The sequence below is a fragment of the Bos indicus genome, chromosome 10 (genome assembly GCF_029378745.1).
Source record: "Bos indicus isolate NIAB-ARS_2022 breed Sahiwal x Tharparkar chromosome 10, NIAB-ARS_B.indTharparkar_mat_pri_1.0, whole genome shotgun sequence".
In the NCBI taxonomy this organism is placed as follows: Eukaryota; Metazoa; Chordata; class Mammalia; order Artiodactyla; family Bovidae; genus Bos; species Bos indicus.
In genome coordinates, this window is record NC_091769.1 from 37,032,433 (window position 1) to 37,059,325 (window position 26,893).

Below are 26,893 nucleotides of genomic sequence, written 5' to 3' on the forward strand. Positions count from 1 at the left end.
CTTATGTCTTCTTGCTGTTCTTTGGAACTCTGCATTCAAATGGGTATATCTTTACTTTTCTCCTTTGCTTTTTGCTTTCCATCTTTTCACAGCTATTTGTAAGGCCTCCTCAGAGAGCCATTTTACTTTTTTTTCATTTTTCTTGGGGATGGTCTTGATTCCTGTCTCCTGTACAGTGTCACGAACCTCCGTCCATAGTTCATCAGGCACTCTATCAGATCTAGTCCCTTAAATCTGTTTCTCACTTCCACTGTATAGTCATAGGGGTTTGATTTAGGTCATAGCTGAATGGTCTAGTGGTTTTCTCCACTTTCTTCAATTTCAGTCTGAATTTGGCGATAAAGGAGTTCATGATCTGAGCCATAGTCAGCTTCCGGTCTTGTTTTTGCTGACTGTATAGAGCTTCTCTGTCTTTGGCTACAAAGAATATAATCAATGTGATTTCAGTTATGCATGTATTATTCTGTTCTCTTTTTATTAATTACCATAGAGCAAGGGTCAGTAAACAGTTTCTGTAAAGGGGTAGATAGTAAATACTTTTGGCTTTGTAGGCCTTACAGTCTCTGTTGCAGTTTCTCAACTCTGCTATTGTAATGCCATAGATGTTATGTAAATGAGTGGACCTGGCTGTGTTCCAATGAAACTTTACTTATGAAACAGACTGAATTTGGCCCCTGGGCCTTAAGTTGGTCAACCCCTGCTCTATAGCATTATGTGTGATGTCTATTGAGAATAAATTCATCCTTGTTGATATTTTGGCTCATAATTAATTACAGTATTGGAGAAGGGAATGGCAGTTTACTCTAGTATTCTTGCCTGGAGAATCCCGTGGACAGAAGAACCTGGCAGAGTACAGTCCGTGGAATCGCAAAGAGTCGGACCTGGCTAAGTGACTAACGCTAACACTGATTAAAATATCTGTTCTTTTATCTGTGCTATGTATTTTAGAATGGGAGATAGCTCAGACTTCTGGTTATATTCCTACTTTGTCTTCTGAATTTGCATTAATCTGTTACTGTTTGTACTGAGTGCTCAGAGTAGAAGGCGGCAGACCAGTATATGATTGTAACTTGTTAGGGGATGATTTAGTAGATTTATAATTGTCTACTCTTAACTTTAGGCATCTCTCAAAACTAAACCCATCCATACGATCATAAGGAAACGAGCGCCTCCATGCAACAATGACTTCTGTCGATTGGGGTGTGTATGTTCAAGTCTAGCTTTGGAGAAGCGCCAGCCTGCTCACTGCCGCCGACCAGACTGCATGTTTGGCTGCACCTGTTTGAAAAGAAAAGTTGTACTTGTTAAAGGGGGATCCAAAACTAAGCATTTCCAGAAGAAGAGTGCTCATCGTGATCCAGTATTTTATGATAATTTGGGAGAGGAGCAAAAAGAAGAAGGAGAAGAGGGAGTCAAAGAGGAGGAAGAACAATTGAAAGAGAAAAAGAAGAGAAAGAAACTAGAGTACAGTGAGTATCAATTAAGAATTAAGACAGTACAGTTTTTTTTCCAAATAGTATGATTATTTGAAAATGTATGTCGGATATAAATTACTTTAATCTTCTTAATCAGTGATCTCATAGGAATTTAGTTCTTATTATTCTTAAAATGCTCTTTGTATATGGCATGTGTGATGTACATAGACCTGCACTCATATGCTTTTTTTAAATTGAAATTTTCTCTTGAAGATAGCTCTTCTGTGTTAAATTCGAATCTTCTCTCAATTTCATTTTTTCCTTTTCTACTATATCTTTTTATTTTGTTTAAATAGATTGACTAATTTCACCATGTAATTAGAGAGTTTCTTGCTTCTTAGTTTATTGGTAGATTCTTTAGTGTTTGAGCCACCAGGGAAACCCTTAGTTTATTAGAAGGTTAATATTCCATTGTTGGCAGTTTATGTTTACATTTGCTGCTGTTTGCCATGTACTTTCTTCAGTCAGATTGGATGATTAATATTTTGATATATATCTTCTTCCAGTATTTTCTGTTCATCTACATGTATGCATATATATATTTTTATAGAAATGAAACTTCTGTATGTATAGTAACTTTAGAACTTTCTTATCATAAAATCATGTTCTGCTTTCTGTATTAACAACTGCGGCTCTATAATTTTATTTTTATTAGCTTTGTATTTGAAGAAGGCAATGGCACCCCACTCCAGTACTCTTACCTGGAAAATCCCTTGGACACAGAAGCCTGGTGGGCTGCGGTCCATGGGGTCCCTAAGAGTGAGACACGACTGAGCGACTTCACTTTCACTTTTCACTTTCAGGCATTGGAGAAGGAAATGGCAACCCACTCCAGTGTTCTTGCCTGGAGAATCCCAGGGACGGGGGAGCCTGGTGGGCTGCAGTCTATGGGGTCGCACAGAGTCGGACACGACTGAAGTGACTTAGCAGCAGCAGCCGCTTTGAATTATTACAGTTCTTTTGGTTGGATATTTAGCTTTTCTGGGTTTTCAAATAGTATGGTAATGAACATTCATGTTCAGTATAGGCTATTAAAAGTGGAATTGCTGTGACAATGAGGATTTTTAAACATTTTTAAATGTTGCTACAATTGTACCAACTACACAATTACCAGTAGTTGGATAGTGCCAGTTCTATATTCTTGTTAGGTATTAAAACTGATAGGCAGAAACTGATGTCTTACCTTAAATTTACATTTCTGTAGTGATAGGTTTATTGAATATGTCATAAACTGTAAATGGCTTTTTCAAATTGTTTGCTAACTTTCATTGGAGTGGCTTTGTTTTTTTCCCACATGTTTCCAAAAGCTTTATTTTTTCCAGGTTGTAATTTTGTAATTTACATTTTAATTTTCTTCAGAGTTCTTCCCATCTCCCTTAGGCAAAGGAAAATCTGAGATGACATAGTTAAGTCTAGTCTCTTCTTTTTATGATTTTGGTTTTTTGGAATCTTATGTAGAAAGTCTTTCTCTATCCTCAAGATTTAAAAAAATTAGATTAATAAATGGTCTTAAAAAATTAAATTTTTGATATATCTGGAATTTATATCACATTTGGAGTAGGGCATCATTTCTCCCTCAAATGGCTAGCCAGTTGTACTATTACTTGTTGAGAATAAATACTTTACTTATTGGTTTAAAATGTCATCTATGGAAAAAAAAAAAAGTCATCTATGATACAGGAAATGAAAATATACCAGTGTTTGGGTCTGTTTTTAGTTTCTGCTGTTCATTTTGTGATCAGTGCCAGGCTGTTCTAATTGCTGTTTCAGTATTCAAATAAGGTACTCTACCTTCATGAACTTCTTATAAATATGATTTTAAAAGTTTAGAATGAAATATAATACAAAGTTATTAATTTAGTTTTTCCCATATCTTCTTATTGAGTTTACCCCCATCTTCCACTTACAGCAATACTTTTCCATTTCAAAGCAACAGAAGTAAGTTACAAAAACCACAGCAGGAGGAATACAGTATATCTGTTAGGTTTATTACTTTGTTTTCTTGGTAGAGACTTTACCCTGTATTTCAATTAGAATTAAACTCCAGAAGCCAGCCAATTACTGAAATATATTTTGGTTTTCTCACTGGGATAGTCCTTAATAAAAGACATTGTCTACTATGTTCTAGGAGCCATTAAATTTCTTGTACTGTTAGGGAACAATGGGGAAAGGAGGAGAGATATTTTTGTAATGATTGCTTTGTAAAAGGAGTAGAAATAGGGAAGAGTTCTTGGAGACAGAAGTGTTGTTGAGACTGAACATAAAGGTAAATATAGAAACTGGAAGAAGTTGAAATCTATCAGTGTTTTGCGAAAAGATAGGTGGAAAATGAGAAAAAAAAATTGCTGATGATTAAAAGGAGTTGGAGAAAGTTAGGAGAAAATGAAAGAGAAATTACTGGAAGAAATGATGGTAGAGGGCCTTCCCTGGTGGTGCAATGGTTAAGACTCCACATTTCCGCTTCAGGGGACACAGGTTTGATCCCTGGTCAGGGAACTAAGATCCTGTAGTCTGTGTGGTGTGGCCAAAAATAAATAAATAAATAAAAGTAATAGGGTAGAGTAGAATAGAACAGGAAGAAGTAGTGATAGAAAATGTCTCAAAGCTGAAGAATATGACATTTCTGATTTAAGGGGCCACTGAGTACCAGGCAGTTAAGAATTTTAAGGTGACTCTATGTAGACACGTTCTTCTGACATTTCAGAACACTGAGAGTGAAGAATATATTCTGAACTCTTTTTAGAAGAAGACACTTTTCCTGGGAAGGATTTTGAATCAGTTTGGTATCAAAGAGATCATCAATAACACTGGATATTTGAGTAATATTCTTAAAGTCAGAGTTGAATAGGAATTGGATGAATTTTTAATCTTAACAGCCTTGGCCAAATTATAAACCATAATTTATAATTATGCATGAAATAGAGATACATTAAAATATCAGGATGCAAGAAGTTGATCTCTTACAGATTCTTGGTTACTTTCTTGAGGTTGTGCTCCAGAAAATGAAAAAAAAAAAAAACAAAAAACAAGAAACATGAGATAACTTCTAGTGAGTTATGAACACAGTCCAAGAGAAAACAATCTTAAGATGACTACTATAGAGCAAGACTATAAAGCAAGCCGTCTAATTTAAAATAGAAAAATCAGAAGATGCTGAGAAGACTACCTTCAAGAGTATATTAGTTTTATTTTAAGAAATGACATGGTTAAGAACCTGGATGATTCATGATTAGGTGAAAGTATATGTCAACTTCATCAATTAAAAAAAGAATTGAAAACACAGGAAGGAAAAGATTTGTACAGGAAAATTATGGTCCAACTATTCTATGAACCAGCACAATTTTTGGTTAGTTTCAAGCAATTAAGAGTAAGAAAAGAAGGACTTCCTATTAGTCTACTGGGTGGGAATCCACCTTCCATTCTGGGGAACACTGGTTCAGTCCCTGACCTGGGAACTAAGATCCCACATGCTGCATGAATAATAATAATAATATTAATAAATTAATAAGAAAAAAGAATCTATTGGACAATTTAAACAGATTTAGTGGTATAGGATTACATTTTCTTCTCCTTAGGGGTCAGTCACATTAGTTGATTCTACAAGGATTGATAGGGCTTCCCTCATAGTTTGGTAAAGAATCCACCTGCAGTGCAGGAGACCCCAGTTTGATTCCTGGGTTGGGAAGATTCCCTGGAGAAGGGATAGGCTACCCACTCCAGTATTGTTGGGCTTCCCTTGTAGCTCTGCTGGTAAAGAATCTGCCCTCAATGCGGGAGACCTGGGTTTCTGGGTTGGGAAGATCGCCTGGAGAAGAAAAAGGCTACCTCCTCCAGTATTCTGGCCTGGAGAATTCCATGGACTGCATAGTCCATGGAGTCCCAAAGGATCGAACACAATTGAGCTACTTTCACTTTCTTTCACAAAGATTGATCACGTAAGCATAATTGACTAAGCAGATGTATGGATGTTTTGATGTTTAGAATTGGCACATACAAATTGTTGAAGTTCCAAGTTTTTAGGATAGAAATTAGTACCACAAACCATGATAATGTGAAAGTAGCTCTATAGCTGGAGAAGGCAATGGCACCCCACTCCAGTATTCTTGCCTGGAGAATCCCATGGGCAGAGGAGCATGGTAGGCTGTAGTCCATGGGGTCTCGAAGAGTCGGACAAGACTGAAGTGACTTAGCAGCAGCAGCAGCTCTATAGCTGATAAAAGTTGAGATGTGGAACAAGTTTAGGATGCTAATTTCCTTATCTTTCATCACACTGAGTCCCTAGCTAATGCTAAAATCACGGAGTTGAGTATAAAGTGTTTTATTTAGGATTATTGAGATAACTACCAAAACTGAACACAAATGGTTGAAAGTAGTCACTTATGGGACTCTGACACCGTGTGGTGGAAGACTTCCCTTTCATTTTTGTGTCATTTTGTAGTTTGAATTTTTAGTGTTTTTGAATTTATTCTACAGTTAATGTGTAAATTAAAAATTAGTGTTTTTGATGTGTGAAATTTAGGCATTTAACAATTGGTTTTTTTGGTCATTAAATTTTTTTCTGTGATTAGCAGCCCATTAATTCATTGATGTGGACAGAGGGATGCTAACATTATTAGATAGTTTTTATGAAGAGCACTCTCTAAGGGTTATGTTATTTAAATCTTGCAACTTTTCGTGATAAGGAGGTTTCTCCATTTTACAAATACACTAATTGAGTGCTTAAGCATTTGAGTGGCTTGTTCCTCAAGGTCACATTGCTGTTAAGTGAGCAATAGGGATTTGAACCCAAGTTTTCCAAATCTTTGTGTTTTTTCTACTGTGTAAGATACGATTTCTGAAATTTGGCCTTCACTCTTATCACCTGTTTACTCTTTTGTTTGTCTAAAAATACTGCAGACAGTATAAAAGCACCACTTAGCTGCTGTGGGGTGGTACCATGACAGAGGATAAAAATCTGGTATTCCTGATTTCTCAACCTGCTTAGAATTTTGTTGGAAATGTGTACCTGCAAGTTAACTTGATGTAAAGAGAAGATCAGTAAAATTGATATTTGTAGGAAACTGATTATGAAAAATGGAGAATATACCAATTATCAATATCAGGAATGAGAAGTGACATTACTACAGACTTTCAAAGGATAATAAGGAAATATTAGAAACAACTTTATAGTGATAAATTGGACAACTGAGATGAAATGAAAAAGTTTTTTTGAAAGACTGCAAAGTTGTCAGACTCATGAAGAGGAAATAATTGCTTAGCCCTATACCTGTGAACTTGTAATGAAAACTCCCACAGTGACATGAGTTCCAGATATCTTCATGGTGACGTTTGCAAAACTGTTTAAGGAAGAAATAATATCCAGTCTCTACAAACAATCCATAAAATGGTTCATTCTGTGAGACCAGTGTTACCCTAATACTCAAACCAGTTATGAACATACATAAAAATTATAAATAAAAATTTAGCAAGTCACATCTACGTATATTTTAAGGATAAATATGTCATGGCCTAGTGGGATTTATCCCAGGTCTGCAGGGTTGATTTAACATCTGAAAGTAATTACTGTAGTTCACCATTACCATAACAAACTTTTTCTTTTTTATAACAGACTCTAAAAAAATATATATATATCTCATATGATTTCAATAGATATTTTGAAAAATTGGGAAAATCCATTTCCGATGAAAGTCCTTAAGCACACTAGCAATAGAAAGAAACTTCCTCAACCTGATAAGGAGCATCTATAAAAAACTTGGCAGCCAACATACTAATTTTGGTACAAGGCTGGGTACTTCCTCCCAGAGATTAGGAATGAAGAAGATTGTCTTCTTGCATCATGTCTGTTTAACATCATACAGCCTAGCCAGCCAGTAAGGCACGAAAAAGAAAATGCATCCAGGTTGGAAAAGAAGAAATAAAATTGGCTTTTTCATAGATAGGGGAATTCTAGGAAATCTACAAAACTACTAGAAGTGTAAGTTAGTTGAGTGAGGTTACAGCATTCAGCAATATCAAGATATAGTATATTTGTATATATGCCAGTGAACAACTTGAAATTGAAGTTAAAAATACCATTTAAAATAGTATACAAAGAAATGAAATGCTTAAGGATAAATCTGACTAAAGTTGCAAAAAAAGAAAATCCTTTATACTAAAAAAGTGCTGAGTGCATGCATGCGTGCTAAGTCACTTCAGTTGTGTCTGACTATTTGCAAGCCTGTGACTGTGTGGCCTGCCAGGTTCCTCTGTCTGTGGGATTCTCCAGGTAAGAATGCTGGAGTGGGTTGCCATGTTTTCCAGGGTATCTTCCCAACCCAGGGATCAAACCCACATCTCTTGCATCTCCCGCATTGGCAGATGGATTGTTTACCACTGTGCCACCTAAGTAAATGGAGAGGTACACAGTTTTCATGCATCAGAAGATTCTTGGTAAGATACAGTTTTCCTCAGACTGATTTATAGATTTGACTCTGTTCCAGTCAAAACCTCAATAGGCTTCTTTAGGTAGAAATTGGTGAGTTGTTTCTAAAATTTATATGGAAAATAAAGGACTTAGAGTAGTCCTTTGATAAACAAGGACATAGTTGGTAGACTTATACTACCTGATTTTACTGTAAAGCTGATGTAATTGGGAGAAACAAAGACACTCACAAGCATACCTCATTTTATTGTAATTTGAATATATTGCAGTTTTTATAAATTGAAGGTTTGTGGCAATTGATGTCCAGCAAGTCTGTTGGCACCATTTTTCCAGCAACGTTTGCTCCTTTCATGTCTCTGTGTCATATTTTGGTAATTCTCACAATATTTCAGATTTTTTCATTATTAGTACACTTGTATAAATTGTACCAATACAAGATGGCAAACTTAATGAATGTTGTGTGTATTCTGACTACTCTAGCTACTATTTCCCATCTCTCTCCCTCTGCTTGACCTCCCTGTGTCCTGAGACACAACAGTAATGAAATTAGGCCAATTGATAACCCTACAATGGTCTCTAAGTTTTCAAGTGAAAGGAATGGTTTTACATCTCTCATTTTAAATCAAAGCTAGAAGTGATTAAGCTTAGTGAGGAAGGCATGTCAAAAGCTGAGATGGGCTGAAAGCTATGAAGTGCTTTCACCAGTTAGCCAAGTTGTAAATGCAAAGAAAAAGTTCTTGAAGGAAACTTAAAGTGCTACTCCAGTGAACATATGAATGATAAAAAAGCAAAACAGTCTTATTGCTGACACTGAGAAAGTTTCAGTGGTTTGAATAGAGTATCATACCAGTCACAACATTCTCCTAAGCTAAAAGCCCGTAATTGTTTTGAATTCTATGAAGTCTTCTGAGAGAGGGTGAAAAGTTTGAAGCTAGCTGTGTTTGGTTCTTAAGGTTTATGGAAAGAAACTAGCTCCATGACATATAAAAAAATGCATGGAGAGGCAGCAGGTACTGGTATAGAAGCTGCAGCAAGTTATCCAGAAGATCTCAGATACAGCAATGACTGCTACACTAAACTGCGGGCATTCAATGTAGGCAAAACAGCCTTATGATGGAAGAAGATGGCATCTACAACAGTTTTGTCAGTTTTTGCTTCATGTATTTTGATGGTCTGTCATTAGGTGTATGAATGTTTGTAAATATTTCTTCTGGATGTATCAAACATTTTATTAGTATATGACACCCTTCTTTGTTGGGCTTCCCTGGTGGCTCAGATGGTAAAGAATCTGCCTGCAATGCAGGAGACCCAAGTTTGATCCCTGGGTCAGGAAGAAGGGAATGGGCTACCCACTCCAGTATGCTTGCCTAGAGAATTCCATGGACAGAGAAACCTACTGGGCTACAGTCTCTGGGGTTGCAAAGAGTTGGACATGACTGAGTGACTAACACACACATCCTTCTTTGTCTGTTTTTTTGATTTGATGTTTACTTTGATCTTAGTATAGCCATCCCTATTCTTTTCTGGTTACTGTTTGCATGGATTATCATTTTCTGTCACTTTCAGCCTGTTTGTGCCTTTGGATCTCAAAGTGAGTCTCTTGGTGACAGGATATATAATTAGATCATGTGTTTTTTTTTGTTTTTTTGTTTTTAATCAATTCTTGCCAGTCTTTCTTCTAATGGAGATTTTAATCTATATTTAAAATAGTAATCTATAAGAAGGATTTTCTGTCATTGTGCTGTTTGTTTTCTGTATACTTTATAACTCCTCGGTTCCTCGGTTCCTGCATTACTGTATTATTTTGTTTTTAGTTGGTATTTTGTTGTGAAATGTTTGAATTTTTTTCTCATTTCCCTTTGTGTGTTTTGTGTAGCTTTTTAAATTTTTTTGGTTACCATCAGTTCAGTTCAGTTCAGTCGCTCAGTCGTGTCTGACTTTTTACAACCCCATGAATTGCAGCACACCAGGCCTCCCTGTCCATCACCTATTCCCGGAGTTCACTCAAACTCAACGTCTATCGAGTCGGTGATGCCAGCCAGCCATCTCATCCTCTGTCGTCCCCTTCTCCTCCTGCCCCCAATCCCTCCCAGCAACAGAGTCTTTTCCAATGAGTCAGCTCTTCACATGAGGTGGCCAAAGTATTGGAGTTTCAGCTTTAGCATCATTCCTTCCAGAGAACACCCAGGACTGATCTCCTTTAGAATGGACTGGTTGGCAGGGGTTACATTTACCATCCTGAAGTTATAACACTCTAAATTTGTATCAACTTAACTTGACTGACATTAAAAAAAACTCTGCTCCTTTATAGCTATACTTCCACACCTTTTGATTGTTAATGTCACAGTGTTACATATTTATACATTGTGTATTCAGAAGCAAATGATTTTTTAAATGCATTAATTTCTTAAATTATGTAGAAAACAAAATTTAGAGTTATAAACTAAAAATAACAATAATACTAACTTTCATACTAATGATTTTTCCCTTTAAATGCATATTAGTCTCAAATTCTATAGAAAATGAAGAGTACATTTACAGAATATGTTATAATAATACTAAATTCTCTCTCTCTGTCTCTGGAAGGACAGTTCTGCTACATTTAGGTTTCTTGGTTGATAGTATTTTTCTTTTAACACTTTGGATAGATCCGATCACTGGTGGCCTCCAGAGTTTCTGATGAGTCATCTGCTCATATTTTATTGAGGATCTCTTGTAAGTGATGATTTGCTTCTCTCTTTCTGCTTTCAAGATTCTTTGTCTTTCTCTTTTTAAAGTTTGATGGTATCACCCAGGTCCTTAGGTTCTATTCACTTGTCTTTAATCTCTTTTATTCCTGTTTCTTAGACTCCCATGATTCCCATGGTGCTATCTTCAAATTCACTGATTCTTTTTTTTGCCTGTTTGAATCTCCTTTTGAGTCCCTGTAGTTAATTTTTCATTTTAGTTACTGTGCTTTTTAAGCTCCAGGATTGCTTTTTGGTTTCTTTTCAGGTTTTGTGTTTCATTATCAATATTTCCATCTTTTTCACATGTTATTTTCTTGACTTTCTCCACATCTTCCTTGATTTTTTTGAGTATCTTTAAGGCAGTTATTTTAAAGTCTTAGGTATATCTGTCTTTTGGTCTTTTTCAGGGATGGTTGATTTATTTTTTTTCTTTGAAATGGGCCATACTTTTTTTTTTTTTTTTTTTTTATGCTTTGTGATGTTTTGTGAAACACTGGACATTTGAATCTAATAATGTGGCAACTTGAAATCAGATTCTTTTCCTTCGGATTTTTTTGTTGTTAACTTTTTTTGTTTTTTTGACTCTTGTAGGCTGTCTTTGTGTCAAGCCTTTCCTTAGGCATTCATGTGTGTGCTTAGTCGCTCAGTTGTGTTCGACTCTTTGCGACCCCAGGGACTGTAGCCCTCCAGGCTCCTCTGTCCATGGGTATTCTCTAGGCAAGAATACTGGAGTGGGTTGCCATGCCCTCCTTTTGGGGATCTTTCCAACCCAGGGATTGAACCCAGGTCTCCTACATTGCAGGCAGATTCTTTACTGTTTGAGCCACCTGGGAAGCCCAAGAACACTGGAGTGGGTAGCCTATCCCTTCCCTAAGGCAGTTTCCTGAACAGGAATCACACCAGGGTCTCCTGCATTGCAGGCAGATTCTTTACCAGCTGAGCTATGAGGGAAGCCCTAGGCATGCAGAGTCCCTTTCTAATTTTCCTTGTATATGCAGGTTTTTTTTTTTTTTTTTCCCCAAGTGTTCTAGTCTTTAGTGTCTATCTCCTGTAAAGGGGGATGAGTGAAAAGTGAAGAGAGGAAAGGGTGCTGTCCCTTTAAATCCCCCTGGAAGTTACCTAAGACAGAAGGATAAGGCCTTGCAACCAAGTGGGTAGCTTCAATAGCAATGGCTTCCTGCCTCTTTGCATCTCTGTGGCCAGAGGCAGCAGTCAGAGCAGAAATCCCTGATATTTAGAGGACAAGGTCTTTTCTGCCCACCCTGGCTCCCACTGTGTTGTAAGCTGCTCCAGGAACATGTGCACAGCTGCTTGCCAGGTGACCAGGTGATGAGGAATGAGTAGCTGGTATTGTGCCAAGAACTGAAATTGAACCTAATGAAAGTTTACTGTCCCAGTCCTCCCCTGAAAGGTGCAATTCTTCATCAGACTCCAGAGTTTCAAAATATATCAGATTCTGCCAGTACAGTTATTGTTCACATCTAGAATCATATATCTTGGTGCTGCCTACTCCATCATCTCCCCAGAAACTTCTGTGTTCATTCTTAAACAACAACAACAAAAACCCCAAACCCAAAAAACTCCTAGCAAGCAAAACTGAATATTGTAATGGTGTTTCTTCTCTTTTTCATCTGTAATTTCATTGCAGTTCTAATCATTGCAATCCTAATCAAAATTGTGACAACTTTTTATGTGAAACTTGAAAAGCTGATTCCAAAATTTATATAAAAACGCACCTAGAAATAGCCAGGGCAGTCTAGAATAAGGCGGGAGGTCTTGCTTGCTAAATGTCAAAAAAGTTATAGAACTCTCATTTTAAGATGGGATGGGGACTTCCTTGGCAGTCCAGTGGTTAAAAACTTCATGCTTCAAGTACAGGAGGCAAGGGTTCGATCTCTGGTTGGGGAACTAGGATCCCACATGCTGTGTGGTATGGCCAACAACAAAAAAAAGATGCTTCTGGCTTGAGTATCAACTGAATAGACCAGTAGACAAAATAGAGAGGCTGCACTAGACTCAAACACATGAACAGTTGATTTGACAAAAATGGCAGAAGAGTAAGGAAAAGGATGATCTCTTCAGTAAATGTTGGTGGAATCATTGAGTATCCATATGGGGAATATATGAAACTTTATTCCTCACGCTATACATAGAGATAATTTCTACATAGATTACAGACCCAATTGTCAAAGCTAGGCAATACAACTTTTAGAAGATAATGTTTTTAAAAATGTTTGTGTGTATGATCTCATATTAGTAGAAGGGTTCTTAAGCGTGACAGGAGAAATAATCAGTCCTTTTTGGGACTGATTGTCCTTTTGGGTTGGCCAAAATGTTCATTCAGGTTTTTCCATAATATCTTACAGAAAAATCCAAACAAGCTTCTTGGTTAAGCCAATATCTTTGATGAATTAAAAATGAGAAACTCAGGTCTTAAAGACATTAAATGCAAGTGAAGATGTAAGCTACAGTGAGAAAATAGATACTTGCAATATTTAGGGACTTGTATCCAGAATATATAGAGATATCAGTGTAGATTAATCAGAACTAAGCAGTCCCATTTAAAAAAGGCCCAGAGGCTAAGACTGTGCTCCCAGTGCTTTGGGACCTGGGTTCGATCCCTGGTCAGATAACTAGATCCCACATTCCACAACTGAGATTTCACATGCAGCAACTACAGAGTTATCATCCCGTAACTAAAGATCTACATGCCACAACTAAGATGCAGTATGGCCAAATAAGTGTAAAAAATTTTTTTTAAGTGGGGGCAAGTCTTTTAGAGGCACTTGAGGAGGGATGTTGACCATCTCATTTATAATTGGAAATGCAAACTACATCCACAGCAAGATTCTACTGCATGCCTGCAAAAATGGTTATAATTAAAATTCTCTGATGATATCAGCTCTTAAGAAATGGGAGCTTTGATGTACTGCTAGTGGGAATGTAAATTGGTATAAGCACTTTGGAAAGTAGTTTGACAGTTTCTGCTGGGATTGGTGACTCACATGCCCTTAGTCTAGTAGGTTGACTCCAAAGTAACCAGCAGAACTGCATTCTACAACAGTGTTTTGGCACAATGACTCACAGTAACTAAAACCTGAAAACAAACCCAGATACCTGATAGCATTAGAATGAATAAATAATAGTATGAATAATCAGTGGAATAATATATACTACAGTAAAAATAAGTGACTTACATGTAGAATATAGATATATTTTAGAAAATTGTTGAGTGAGAAGGAAAAAGGCAAGGCAGGGAACACATCTCTGTAATTAATTTCAAAAGCAGACAAAATTAAGCTGTGGTGTTTAGTGGTGATGTTTGGTGTTAAAAAGGAATGCAGAGAGGTGGCTAATAATTTAAGTGAGTTGCTTGTAGGAAGGAATTATGAGAAAGGCACGCAAAGGCTTCTGGGGTTTGTGGCGATATTTCATTTTTTAATCTTTATAGAGTTTACATGGTTGTGTATTTGTTAATATGTATTGCTATTAAGTTGTATATACATTGTTTCTGTACATATGGGTATTATATTTCACAATAAAGAGATTTAAAATGCCTTCAGAATGGGAGGGAGATGAATATAGTATGCTGATTGTTAGCATAGCAGTTTTCTGGGACTTATATGCCCAACACTTCATTCATGGAGCAAGTACTCTGGGCACTGCTAGGAGTGAGAGGAGTTAAGATATAGACAGTTAAAACTAAGTCTGTCTGTAAGAAGTTACTGTCAATTTGATGAACAGGTAAACATGTAGATATATATTTATGGTAATTTTAAGTGCCACAATAACAAAAGTGCCATGTTTTAAGTATCATGAACAAAAGGCTTTTTGAGAACTCAGAAGGCAAAATGATAATGCTACGGAACCTTGGGAAGATGGTGTGTATTAGAAAGCATTTGAATAGAAAGAAGGGGATATTACTTTTTTCTTGAAACAGGTTTCTGTTCTTGGCTTCTGTGAATATATGCTACTCTGGCTCTCCCCTCAATGTGCCTTTGCTAGTTTCCTTTATCTGGGTTTCGGATGAAAGGTAGGAGTATCTCAAGTGTATTGTGAGGGGGAAAGAGAAGCGTTCAGTCTTGGATTCCAGACTGTGTAAAGGAGTCAAGCGGGGTTAAGGAAGTGTGAGGAAGTGGACTGTTGTTCTAGGTCTTGTGTGGAGTCTGTCCATTTTCATGGCTTCAGGTGTAGTCTCTGCCAATGGTAGTCTTAATTTTTAATGCTTACCCTAGTTACTGTCATTCCAATCTTAACACTGTCCTCAGCAGAACTCAATTCAATAGATTTTGTGAACTCTCCTATTTACTGGAGCCACAATTTCTGTTTTATCCACAAAATTTAGAGTTGTTTTTGATTCTCTGTGAGGAATTAATATGTTTAGACATTTTAAGAGGTTTTCTTTGGAAGTATTGTGAAGTTATGAGCTATTATTTTCAAAAGAAAAAAACGATGAAAAGGGTTCTTAGTAAATCCTTAGTTTATGGAGGCTTAGAAAGTCCTTAAAAGATGATTGAAAGAGGCAAGACAATATTGCTTGACCTGAAGCCTTTTATTTTTGTAGTAAAATTAAAATGTGTGAAATAATTCATAGAACTAGACAACAAAGCTTTAACCAAATAAGTGATAGAGGCTCTGTATACACCACCTTTTTGTAAGGGCACCCTGGTTACCCTTTTAAAAATTGCAACCATCCCCCTTAAGATATATACTCACACATACTCACTAAACAGTTTATCAATACTTCTCTGGGCTTGGTTTTTTCTCATAAGCACTTGAAAATCCAACATATTTTCATTATTTTCCCTGTTTATTGACTGTCTTACCCTCTTCCCTCTACAACTTAAATATAACCTACATGAAAGCAAGATTTTTTGATCAGTTTTGTTCATTACTGTGTCTACAAAGTCTGATACATATGAATGTTCAAATATTTGAATACCTGACTGAATACTGGGGTTTTAACAGCCTTTGTGAATTATGTGATAAGTAAGCTAAGTTATAAAAGTTGGATAACAGAGGCTGCTAAGTAGCTAATGAATTAACTCAGTCACATTCTAGCTCAGGTATTTTCCCCCTTTGTGTTTTTTTAATCTTTAAGCCTTTATTCAGTATTTTATAGTTATACCCTGAATGATGTTAGACTTAGGAGACTTATAGACAAAATTATTCATCAGTAATTGGGTCTTAGTGTTCAGAGCAAATGGACTTCTTATGAGATCAGGTAGCAGTTTGGATACTGCTTTGTTATGCAAGATTAAGTGTCAGTTGGTCCTTTTATGTGATTTTAGGCAAAGATTGTGGGTCTTTGGTTTAGAGCTATCCTCTCTGAGCACTGATCATTGAAATGCAAAACACAGTGTTTGCTTCTCTTGTCTTATTGATGGGAATGGACAATTTGCTTTTGAAAAAGAAGCCAGCAGCCTGTTAACCAAATCCTCCATTTAATTTGGTTAAGAATCAGTGCGTGTTTTCCTTTGTGTAGAACTTGTAGATGGTATGATTTCGTCTTAGTCAGGTTTCTTTGCGTTCCTGTTGATGTATTCTTGCTTCTATGCTGAGTTCAGGCTGACTTCTGAATAGAAGTTGTCGTCAGAAGGCAACAGTAACAGCTGTGGAACCAGATTGATTGGGTTTGATCCAGGTTCTGCCTCTTATTATTGGACTTCTCTGAACCTCAGCTTTTACAAAGTATCAGTTCAGTTGCTTAGTTGTGTAGGACTCTTTGCAACCCCATGGACTGCAGCTGGTCAGGCCTCCCTGTCCATCACCAACTCCCAGAGTTTACTCAAACTCAGATCCATTGAGTCGGTGATGCCATCCAACCATCTCATCCTCTGTCGTCCCCTTCTCCTGCCTTCAATCTTTCTCAGCATCAGGGTCTTTACAAATGAGTCAGTTCTTCCCATCAGGTGGCCATAGGATTGGAGTTTCAGCTTCAACATCAGTCCTTCCAATGAATATTCAGAACTGATTTCTTTTAGGATGGACTGGTTGGATCTCCTTGCAGTCCAAGGGACTCTCAAGAGTCTTCTCCAACACCACAGTCCAAAAGCATCAATTCTTCAGGGCTCAGCTTTCTTCACAGTACAACTCTCATATCCGTACATGCCTACTGGAAAAACCATAGCTTTGACTAGACGGACCTTTGTTGGCAAAGTAATGTCTCTGCTTTTTGATATGCTGCCTAGGTTTGTTGTAACTTTTCTTCCAAGGAGCAAGAGTCTTTTATTTTATTTTATTTTAAGAGTCTTTTAATTCCATGGCTGCAGTCACCATCTGCAGTGATTTTGGAGCTGAAGAAAATAAAGTCCGCCACTGTTTGCACTATTTCCCCATCTATTTGCCATGAAGTGATGGGACCAGATGCCATGATCTTCGTTTTCTGAATGTTGAGTTTTAAGCCAGCCTTTTCACTCTCCTCTTTGACTTTCATCAAGAGGCTCTTTAGTTCTTCTTCACTTTCTCCCATAAGGGTGGTGTTATCTGCATATCTGAGGTTATTGATATTTTTCCTGGCAGTCTTGATTCCAGCTTGTGCTTCTTCCAGCCCAACGTTTCTCATGATGTACTCTACATATAAGTTAAATAAGCAGGGTGACAATATACAGCCGCGACATACTCCTTTTCCTATTTGGAACCAAATGGAAATAATAATATCTCAAGGACTACTGTTATAGTTACATGAATTAAAACATAGTAAGTGCTTAGAATCTGCAGATAGTGAGGTTCAAAAAGTACTTGTTGTTATTTGTAAAATTAAAAAGTGTAACATAGAATGATTATCTTTCCAGGATAATAGAGAAAGCCTCTTCTGATCATGTTAATTATAATAGCATCTCCTGTTAACTCTTTATCCTTTATTTATCCATCTATATTTTTCTGTGTTGTTCTTATTACTTGATACTATATGTTTATTAGATTGTTTTCTCCTGTGGATTATCAACTCTCTGAAGGCAAGAACTTTGTTTTAGTCATAGCTGTTTTCACTCTTGGATCTAAAACAGTGTCTGATTTATAATAGCTATTCAACAAATACTTGGTTAATAGATAAATTAATTAAGGTTCATGAGGGCCAACTAAAGGTTTCTTAGGGGGTATCTATCTGTTTGATTATTTTAATGATTTAATGCTTTTTATGAGGGAGAATATTTTGACAGTGCCTCAGTTAACTTTTGCCTTACCCTTCCTTTTGTTAAGCTATCTGTGAAACAGAACCTGAACAGCCTGTCCGACATTACCCACTGTGGGTAAAAGTAGAAGGTGAAGTAGATCCAGAACCAGTGTATATCCCAACGCCTTCTGTCATTGAGCCTATGAAACCATTGTTGTTGCCTCAGCCAGAAGTTTTATCTACTACTGTGAAGGGCAAACTACTCACTGGAATTAAACCTGCAAGGGCATATACTCCCAAACCCAATCCTGTGGTAAGCTTGGCGTTATACATCTTTTATTGAAAGTTATAAAAATCATTTGTAAAGGTAATGGGTTTCAACCAGATTTTTGGTTTATATTTTGTGAATCATGGTGCTTTCAGGTAGTATGTCTGCAAGCCATCTCCCTTTCTGATTTAGTCAGTTTAATTGATGGCATTTAAAAAGTGTCATAAAAGTTGACAGAAAACAGCAAAATTCTGTAAAGCAATATCCTTCAATAAAAAATAAACTAATTTTAAAAATGTCATAAAAGTAGAGTGAATAGTAGTACAATTGACCCTTGAACAACAGGGAGGGTTTGGAGTGTAGACCCTTTGTGCAGTCGAAAGTCCGCGTGTAATGCTACAGTTAGTTTTTTGTGCCTGTGGTTCTGCATGTGTGGACTCAACCAACTGAGGATCATATAGTATACTGTAGGATTTACTATTGAAGAAAAGCTGTACTTGGACCTGTGCAGGATTATTATAATTCTTAAAGATAGCTAAATCTCTCTTTAGGAGGATCATATCAAATTGGCTTTTAAAAAAATGACTTGGCAAAAGTCTTCTAAAGGTTCTCTTACTCCTGTAGTATAGAATATTGAGTGATTGAGATGTAGTATGCACTATTAGAAAAGCATTAGGAAGAAACTTTAAAGAGTCATTGTGATCTTTTTAAAGCATATTGTCTTTATATACAATAAAGTTTAAGGTTTAAAAGAATAGTTGCATGACCAGGTGAAGACAATAGGTAGAAGATCTAATGCTTCTCTTGTGTTAATAGCTTAAGCAGTTCTGATTATTAGTAAATCTATTTCAGTCTTTCTGTTTAATTAAATTGAAGAAAGATTGTTCAGTACAGTGCTATTTAGTGTGGTCTCTATACAGTGCTAATATATAACTGTTTGTTACTAGTCTGTGATGAAATAAGTATAAAAACAGGTAAACGTGTAGATATATATTTATGATAATTTTAAGTGCCACAATAACACTGTGTTATTATCAAAAAGGAGATATTTAGAAACTTTTGCCACAAGTTGGTAGAGAAATTTTTATCTATTAAATCTAATACTGAAAAACTTGATCTTTGTTTTTCTAGTAATTTATTTTACTGTCTTTTCAAAAATATCAGTCTGTGTGTGACAGGTAATTAAGAAATTTATCCTTCACTGCAGATAATTTGAGAACCACTGCTCTGGTGTGCTGAATTTTCTTAAAAGAGAAACAGATCCTTTCTGACTGCCCCAAGAGTCAGCACATACAAACTGTAATTGTACTATTTAAAGTTTGCATTAAAAATTTTTAAGTGTTGTAATAGAAACAAAGATTACATCCTTTTCCTTTTGGAATCCTGGAGACCTTGCCCCCCAATATTTGGAATGTTTTGTTGTATGAAACTTACAGATCCGGGAAGAAGACAAGGATCCAGTCTACTTGTACTTTGAAAGTATGATGACTTGTGCCCGAGTTCGAGTGTATGAACGAAAAAAAGAGGAAGAGAGACAACCATCACCATCACCATCCCCATCATTTCAGCAGCAGGGCTCATGTCATTCTAGTCCTGAGAACTGTAGTGTAAAGGTGAATTCCTTATTGCATAGATTTCTCTTTTTAACTTCCAGTTCCTTGCTGCTAGTATTAGAATTTGCATTACTGTTGGTATAATATGAAATAATTCTTTAGGGGCAGAGAAGGTTTACATAATGTGCATATCAATTTATGTTTCTCTGCATACCTATTCTAGAACATATTCCCTTAAGGTCATTTTAAAAGTATTACTCTTTCTGAAGTAGGAGTAATTTTGAAAATTTAAACATTTTTGGTTTTAATAATGTGGTTTATTAGGATTTGAATCTTTCTGCATTGGTGAATTTTCTAAATAGTTGAAACTTGTTTCATTAAACATCAAATATTTTTCCTTCTTTATTAGAATTACACTATAAAATGCAATGTTAATTGTTTTCTTGGTAACTCAGTCACTATCACAGACGTTAAACAGCAAGACTACTTGTTTTTATGGTTGTATAGTGTGATGGTAATGCAACTGTGCCTGTGGATGTCAAGATGTTCTTTGAGTACTTTAATTTTTCTATTATTTTAGGCTTCCTTGAGAGATTTAATTCATATGTCCTACTCTCTTGATACTAAATATGTATTGAATTGAAGTATTTGTGTTGTTCTCTTTGTCAGGAGCCAGCTTCTGAACAGCAGCCTTTGAAACCACTCACTTGTGACCTGGAGGATGATTCTGATAAATCACAAGGTCAGAATGAAAACTATGACTTACCATTTGATCGTGATTATTAATATATAGGTATGGACTGTACTAATAATGAAGGGGAACCAAAGCTACCAATCCAGAGCATGTCTACCTACCTTGTTTCTAGTTTTGGTAAAAATAGAGACTACAGGTAAGTTTTTTTCCCAGTTTTTTGCTGTGTTTAACACTCCTGTTCTAAGAAGTACAATTTGTTGGTATTCGTGGTATGGTGTGTTGTAAGAAACAGGATGAGGTCGGTGATTTTTTTTAAACTCCTTTACAAACCTCAGCAATATTGACATCATTAGTTACAGAAATTTTACCTGAGATTTTCAATAGTTGCTGCAGTTGGAGAATACAGAGGGAGAAAGGAAGGAGTATCACTGATTTATCTAGTAAATGTTACTGCTAGAATTAGTATTAGTATGATGAAGGTAGTGTCTAGGGAATTAACTTGTTTGTTTTTGATTTTGCTTCTTAAGACATCACACATTTAAGCAGCAGTGTCTCCTAAACTTTTTTTATGGCATGATACACATACAAAAGTGATAATGTTGCTAGCACATTGAGGCAAGTGGAGAGGGTGCCTGTTAGCATGATCACCCTGAAGGCTGAGGGGATCGCTGTCCTGATGTATTGATAACTGTAGTACATTGGTTGGGAGATCCTGCTATAGAAATCTAGCTAGTGAAATGTATATTTAGTTAATGTGTTGCCATGAATGTAAACATACTTGAGGTGTGCATGGTCTTGCATCAAATGTAGAAGTGGAACAATCATATCCAGAGGCACAGAAGTAGTTCTGAAATATATGCAGTGGAAACTAGAGGTAGAGTGCAAGGGTTTTTTTCCCCAACAAAAACATCATCTTTCTTGCTGTTCTTTAGGGTTGACTCTACCTCTCACATATTACAAAGCATCTTGCAAGTGTCTTTGCTTTGCTTATATGGATAGCAAGTACACTATACTATATAAGCCTAACCCTGGTTATATACTTTGTTTGCAAGATAGTACCTTCTTATGTAATAGTTAATGGCTTTTTAGAGCAATCTCAAGAGGGATTCACTTTTATTAAGAGGGCCCAATGAGTAGAATAGTGAAGACTATTATAGTCTGATTTTCTGGAATCTTTCTTTTTTTCATGGAAAACTCCCAAATTGTGAGTGTCAGTTTACCACTGAAAGTCCATGGGAATGGGATACTGGGCAACTGTTGAATATCTATGCTCCTGGCACTTTTCTGAGAACTCAGGAAAAATGAATATCTTTCAAAGTTCAGAACAAAATGCTATAATGCAGAAATATCTTTCAATTCCTTACCAGAAAAGAGCTGGAAGTCTTCCTGCAATGAAGGGGAATCAGCTTCTACCTCCTATGTGCATCAGAGGTCACCTGGTGGTCCCACCAAACTGATCGAGATCATCTCAGACTGCAACTGGGAGGAGGATCGGAACAAGATTTTGAGCATCTTATCCCAGCACATCAATAGCAACATGCCACAGTCACTTAAGGTGGGCAGCTTCATCATTGAGTTGGCTTCTCAGCGAAAGAGCCGGGGTGAAAAGAATCCTCCTGTTTATTCTTCTCGTGTGAAAATCTCTATGCCATCATGTCAAGATCAAGATGATATGGCTGAGAAATCTGGATCAGAGACTCCTGACGGTCCATTATCCCCTGGGAAAATGGATGATGTCTCTCCCGTGCAGACAGATGCCCTGGATTCAGTGAGGGAGAGATTACATGGAGGCAAAGGTCTGCCCTTTTATGCAGGGCTTTCTCCTGCAGGGAAGCTTGTGGCCTATAAACGTAAACCCAGTTCAAGCACATCTGGGCTTATCCAGGTGAGAATTATCTTTAATCTGGATGTAGCACCTTTTTATACTTAGGTACCACCTTGATTTTTCACAGCCCTTTGTGGGCTTTACATTATTTATCTTTGCATTCCTTGGGAACTGGGTGACAAAATCGTCATCTCTTTTTGTAATAGGCCTAGGTTAGATGTATACCCAGGGTGAATTTTTGGCACATTTTACAAACAGAAAGGTAGAGCCCTGTATGAGCTTATAGTTTTCTTTTTAGTCTTTCTAGAAAGTTGCCTTTAAGCTGTTTTACCTAGGCTATAGTGATATTTTGACAGTCAAGCAAGAATAGTAAGGGATTCAGTCTAGTTCTTGGGATTATTATTAGCAGATAACTTTTAAAATAAAATGAAGTGAAGTTAATTTTTAAGATAAGCAATATATGTTTGAAAACTTGGGAGAAAATTTAAATTTAGGAAGATGTTATTCAAATACATAAATTTTGAAAAAATTGAGCCACAGTTTACATATTTTATCTTTATTTGATTCATAGAGTTCTTGCCAGTCTAATCATTGTTATAGGGCAAATATCTATATCCTTGCTACGTAGTACTTCAGACAGATATATTAGTAAAATTACACTGGCATGTAGAAAATCTTTTTGAAGGAAAGTTCTGAGGTAAAATGTAGTCATAGGTCCAAAAGAGTTTCTCCTTTTGTTCAGTGACATTAAATGCACTTTTATATCAGAGTACCAAATGTGGGGTCCTGTGTGACATTACTGCTAAGGTTACTTGACTTCACTAGCTCAGCTGCTTCTCTGGGTTAAGGACTGTGCCACCATTATAACTGATCTACTTAATTAAAAACTTTCTATTGCAGTTACCATGTAACTGCTTCTGTTGATATTTCTTAAACTCTTAATGATGAGAGTGTTTTCTCCTTGTTTAATTTACTGATTGATGCTTTGAGAATAGCAACTTACCTGATATTTTAGTGAAACTAGGCCCCCTTCAAATAGTCATAGAAATTTTGTGTTCTCCTGTCTAGGACTCAGAATGCCCCCATAAAATATGAACCTGCATAGCAGTCAGGCCACTGTAAGGTATGCTTTGGGAAAGCTGCCGAGTAGTCTTCAGAGCAAGTCCCAAAGGAAAAGACAGGAGTATCTGATCCAGACTCCACAGAGCCTGGAAAACTGTGCAGGAAAGTTTACTCTAGGATGGAAAGATCATATTCTTTGGATCAAACTCGGGGCAAATATATACCTGATCTGTCTGGAAATAACAGTTTTATCTAAGTAACGGAATAATTTTTGTGTCTTAGAAGAGGGAGTAGCTTGGTGTAGCTCTTCTCCTGACCAGTTCTCTATTAATTTAGAGAGTAGGATTTTCTCTGCCTTACTCCACTTCCTCACCCCTTTAAATGATGGAAAAGAGAGACGGAAAAAGATTTCTTCTGTAGTCATTTAGCAATAAGACATAGAGAACTTAAATAAGAAACTTGGGAAGTTTTGTTTTCTTTCTTTTTAAAATGATTCTCCTGTGTAAGATGGGCAGTCTGTCAACTCAGGCAATAGAGAAGAATCTTTACCTCATTCATTGATTCACTTTCTTCTGACAATTTAGTGGCAACTTAAAAAAAATTACAATGAATTTCAACTAGCATTTATTTTGAGTCCAAGTTTTGTGCAAAAGATGAAGATAGTTGTCTTCAAAACTGAATTTTTTGAAAACTGAAAACTAAGGTGACTTTGTGGCTTAGGTATTTGTAACAGTGACTTTCTCATAAGTTAAAGCAGACTTCCATGTATTTTTCAAATATTAAGGACCCTTGTGAGAAAGCTTCATTATGCCTCTGGTCTCATCAGAGAGATTCTGTGGAACACAGTTACTCATTTTTATGCTGATGATTATTAATAGCTCAACCATAATTGCTTATTGACAAGTAAAACAATTGGATGATTCCTTAGATTTGACTGTATCTTCCACAAATCTAGAATGCAGGTATGATGAGTTTCTGTTTTTAAACTTCCAAAATGAAGGAGATGAGATTAGTTGAGAATATCAGATGGCAGCATTTTTTTTTCATCTCCTAAATACTCAGATTATACCAAATGGGAAAAGTCCATTTCTTTTTCCCTTTAAATCTGAAAAATTAGACTTTTAAAACCTTGTAAAAATGAAACCCTTGTCAAGGGAGATGAGTTAGCAAGAGAATTTTATCTTTACAGAATTTCTCTTTGCCACTTGTTTCAGGTTAATGGTAAGAGTTACCCGCAGGCTAAGTTGCTATTGGGACAGATGGGGGCATTGCATCCAGCCAATAGGCTAGCTGCTTATATCACAGGCAGGTTGCGACCCTCAGTCCTGGACCTCTCAACCCTCAGTACTGTCATCTCCAAGGTAGCATCCAATGCCAAGGTGGCTGCATCCAGGAAACCACGCACCCTGTTGCCTTCAACATCCAATTCCAAAACGGCATCATCTTCTGGCACTACAACAAATCGCCCTGGGAAGAATCTGAAGGCGTTTGTCCCGGCGAAAAGACCAATTGGTAAGTTGGACTGTTTATATGTTTTGGGAAGGGTTGTGACTTGGTGCTGGGCCAGTGGATACAGATATGGAGGTTGTAAAACTTAGAGAAATATAGAAGTTGGTACTTTTTTTTCTTGATGTTTATCTTGCCTGAATTTAAATATTTTTTTAGTAACTCTTCTGATGACCTACAGTACTAAATAAATTGAGTTATAGTTAGTTTTATAGTTATTTCCCAGACGTTTAGACTGGTTTTGTTAACATAGAAAAGACTTAGCTTTTTAATTTTGTTTTGCAGAAGGGAATACATATTCCTGAGTACTTTCCCTAATTTACTATTTCTCCTATGAGGACTGGTGTTTTTGGTAACCAATCGTATGTATGTTCCCTGAATTTATGAAACCAAGGAGCTAGCAAAATCAAAATGCATTATGTTAGTATAGACTTAGAGTAGAAGGCTCTTGTAAAACGTAATTCTGGGAACATTGATTTATTATATTTATCCCTATTCTGTGAGTAAAAACCTAATTTATTTAACATCTTAGTGTTAGAGTCTGTAATAAATTGCCTCCTTAAATCATTTGTGTTTTAGAATTGACAGTATATACAGTTGATTTTATTGGATTCCTCTTTTTGTTTTTTTCACATCTGTTTAGAAATGTTAAATAAAAATGTCGTTTGCTGTGTTTTTATTCCTCTTAATAGGAAATTGAAATCTCTGGCTAAATGCTGGAGTTGTGTGAAGATGGAGTATAGGCATTGCCTTAAAAAGAACTCTTTCTACCTCTTGTTAAAAAGGTAGCTTTAACTGGTGATCTTAAAAAAAAAAAAAAAAAAGGATCGTCTTATCCTGGCCTCTTCTGAAATGTCTTTTTGCATATTTCTAAAATGCAAAACTTTACTGTTTTGTAAAAGAACAGCAATAAAGAGGTAGAGGTGCTGTGACAGAAGGAAGTGGTGCAAACAGATTTTAAAATTAGAATTAGGAATACAATTTCCTTACTTTCTTCCTCTGTTTTAGATGCTGAAGTTGTGTGCTGCTGTGCTATACAGTCTTTTTAGTGTTCTGGCAGTTAGACTGTATTGCATAACCAAAGGAATTTCAGAAGGAACATCCAATTTTATTCCCTTTAGTTGTTAGAACTTTGAAAGTTAGGTTTGGGTGGACAGGTATGTTTGACTTCTGTGAGTGGAAATTATAGGTACATACCTGTAAGAAATTGACCCAGTGGTGCACAATAAATGTTGATAAACACAATCACTACAAGGATGAAATATGAGAACTGAAGATTTTTGACCTGCAAATTTTTATTTGCAGCGGCTCGACCCTCTCCTGGTGGTGTGTTCACACAGTTTGTGATGAGTAAAGTTGGAGCCCTGCAGCAGAAGATCCCTGGAGTTAGCACACCCCAACCCCTAACAGGGCCACAGAAGTTCAGTATCAGACCTTCTCCAGTAATGGTCGTCACACCTGTGGTTTCTTCTGAGCCAGTTCAGGTGTGCAGCTCTGTGACTGCTGCTGTCACTACTACCACCCCTCAAGTGTTTTTAGAAAATGTTCCTGCTGTGACACCTACGACTGCTCTATCTGACGTGGGAACTAAAGAAACTACTTATTCTTCTGGTGCCACCACTGCAGGGGTTGTTGAGGTCTCTGAAACTAATACCAGCACCCTTGTAACACCTACCCAGTCTACAGCCACTTTGAACCTTATCAAAACGACTGGGATAACTACCCCTGTGGCTTCAGTTGCTTTTCCTAAGTCTTTGGTAGCATCTCCTCCAACCATAACTCTTCCTGTTGCTTCCACTGCCTCCACCTCCATAGTCGTGGTGACCACAGCTGCATCTTCTTCCATGGTGACCACACCAACTTCATCTCTGAGCTCTGTTCCCATTATACTCTCGGGAATTGATGGGAGTCCACCAGTGAGCCAGAGACCAGGTAAGGCCTAGATGTTACAAGCTGGTTTATTTTATAGCTGGTTATATAACTTTGTGGTTCTGATAGAATTACAGGTAAATATCAAGTGTTTCTGCTATAACAGGGAAAAAAAAAAACAAACTTTACATTCTGCAAAACTGAACACAAAAAATAATGGACTTCATGGTAAATACAGGGTTAGTACAGTCAGTGAACATTTGTGCAGTTTTGTAACCAGTGAGTGAGTGAAAGTCGCTCAGTCATGTCTGACTCTTTGCAATCCCATGGACTCTAGCCTGCCAGGTTCCTCTGTCCATGGAATTCTCTAGGCAAGA

General features: G+C 36.8%; 1 protein-coding gene across 25 annotated transcripts in view; it reads left to right on the plus strand.

The window, feature by feature from the left end:
• MGA (MAX dimerization protein MGA) overlaps nt 1-26,893 on the plus strand; it is a 148,964-nt gene that overhangs the window by 98,223 nt on the left and 23,848 nt on the right. For 6 of the 25 annotated variants that reach the window (XM_070797306.1, XM_070797305.1, XM_070797304.1 and 3 more), the window contains exons 9-15: nt 1,121-1,469; nt 17,826-18,052; nt 19,444-19,620; nt 20,230-20,302; nt 21,622-22,139; nt 24,356-24,653; nt 25,953-26,579. In XM_070797306.1, coding sequence (XP_070653407.1) covers nt 1,121-1,469; nt 17,826-18,052; nt 19,444-19,620; nt 20,230-20,302; nt 21,622-22,139; nt 24,356-24,653; nt 25,953-26,579 — 2,269 coding nt within the window. Of the gene's footprint in view, nt 1-1,120; nt 1,470-17,825; nt 18,053-19,443; nt 19,621-20,229; nt 20,303-21,621; nt 22,140-24,355; nt 24,654-25,952; nt 26,580-26,893 lie in introns of those variants that run through there. The other 19 variants (XM_070797309.1, XM_019968576.2, XM_070797314.1 and 16 more) reach the window with 16 other exon arrangements.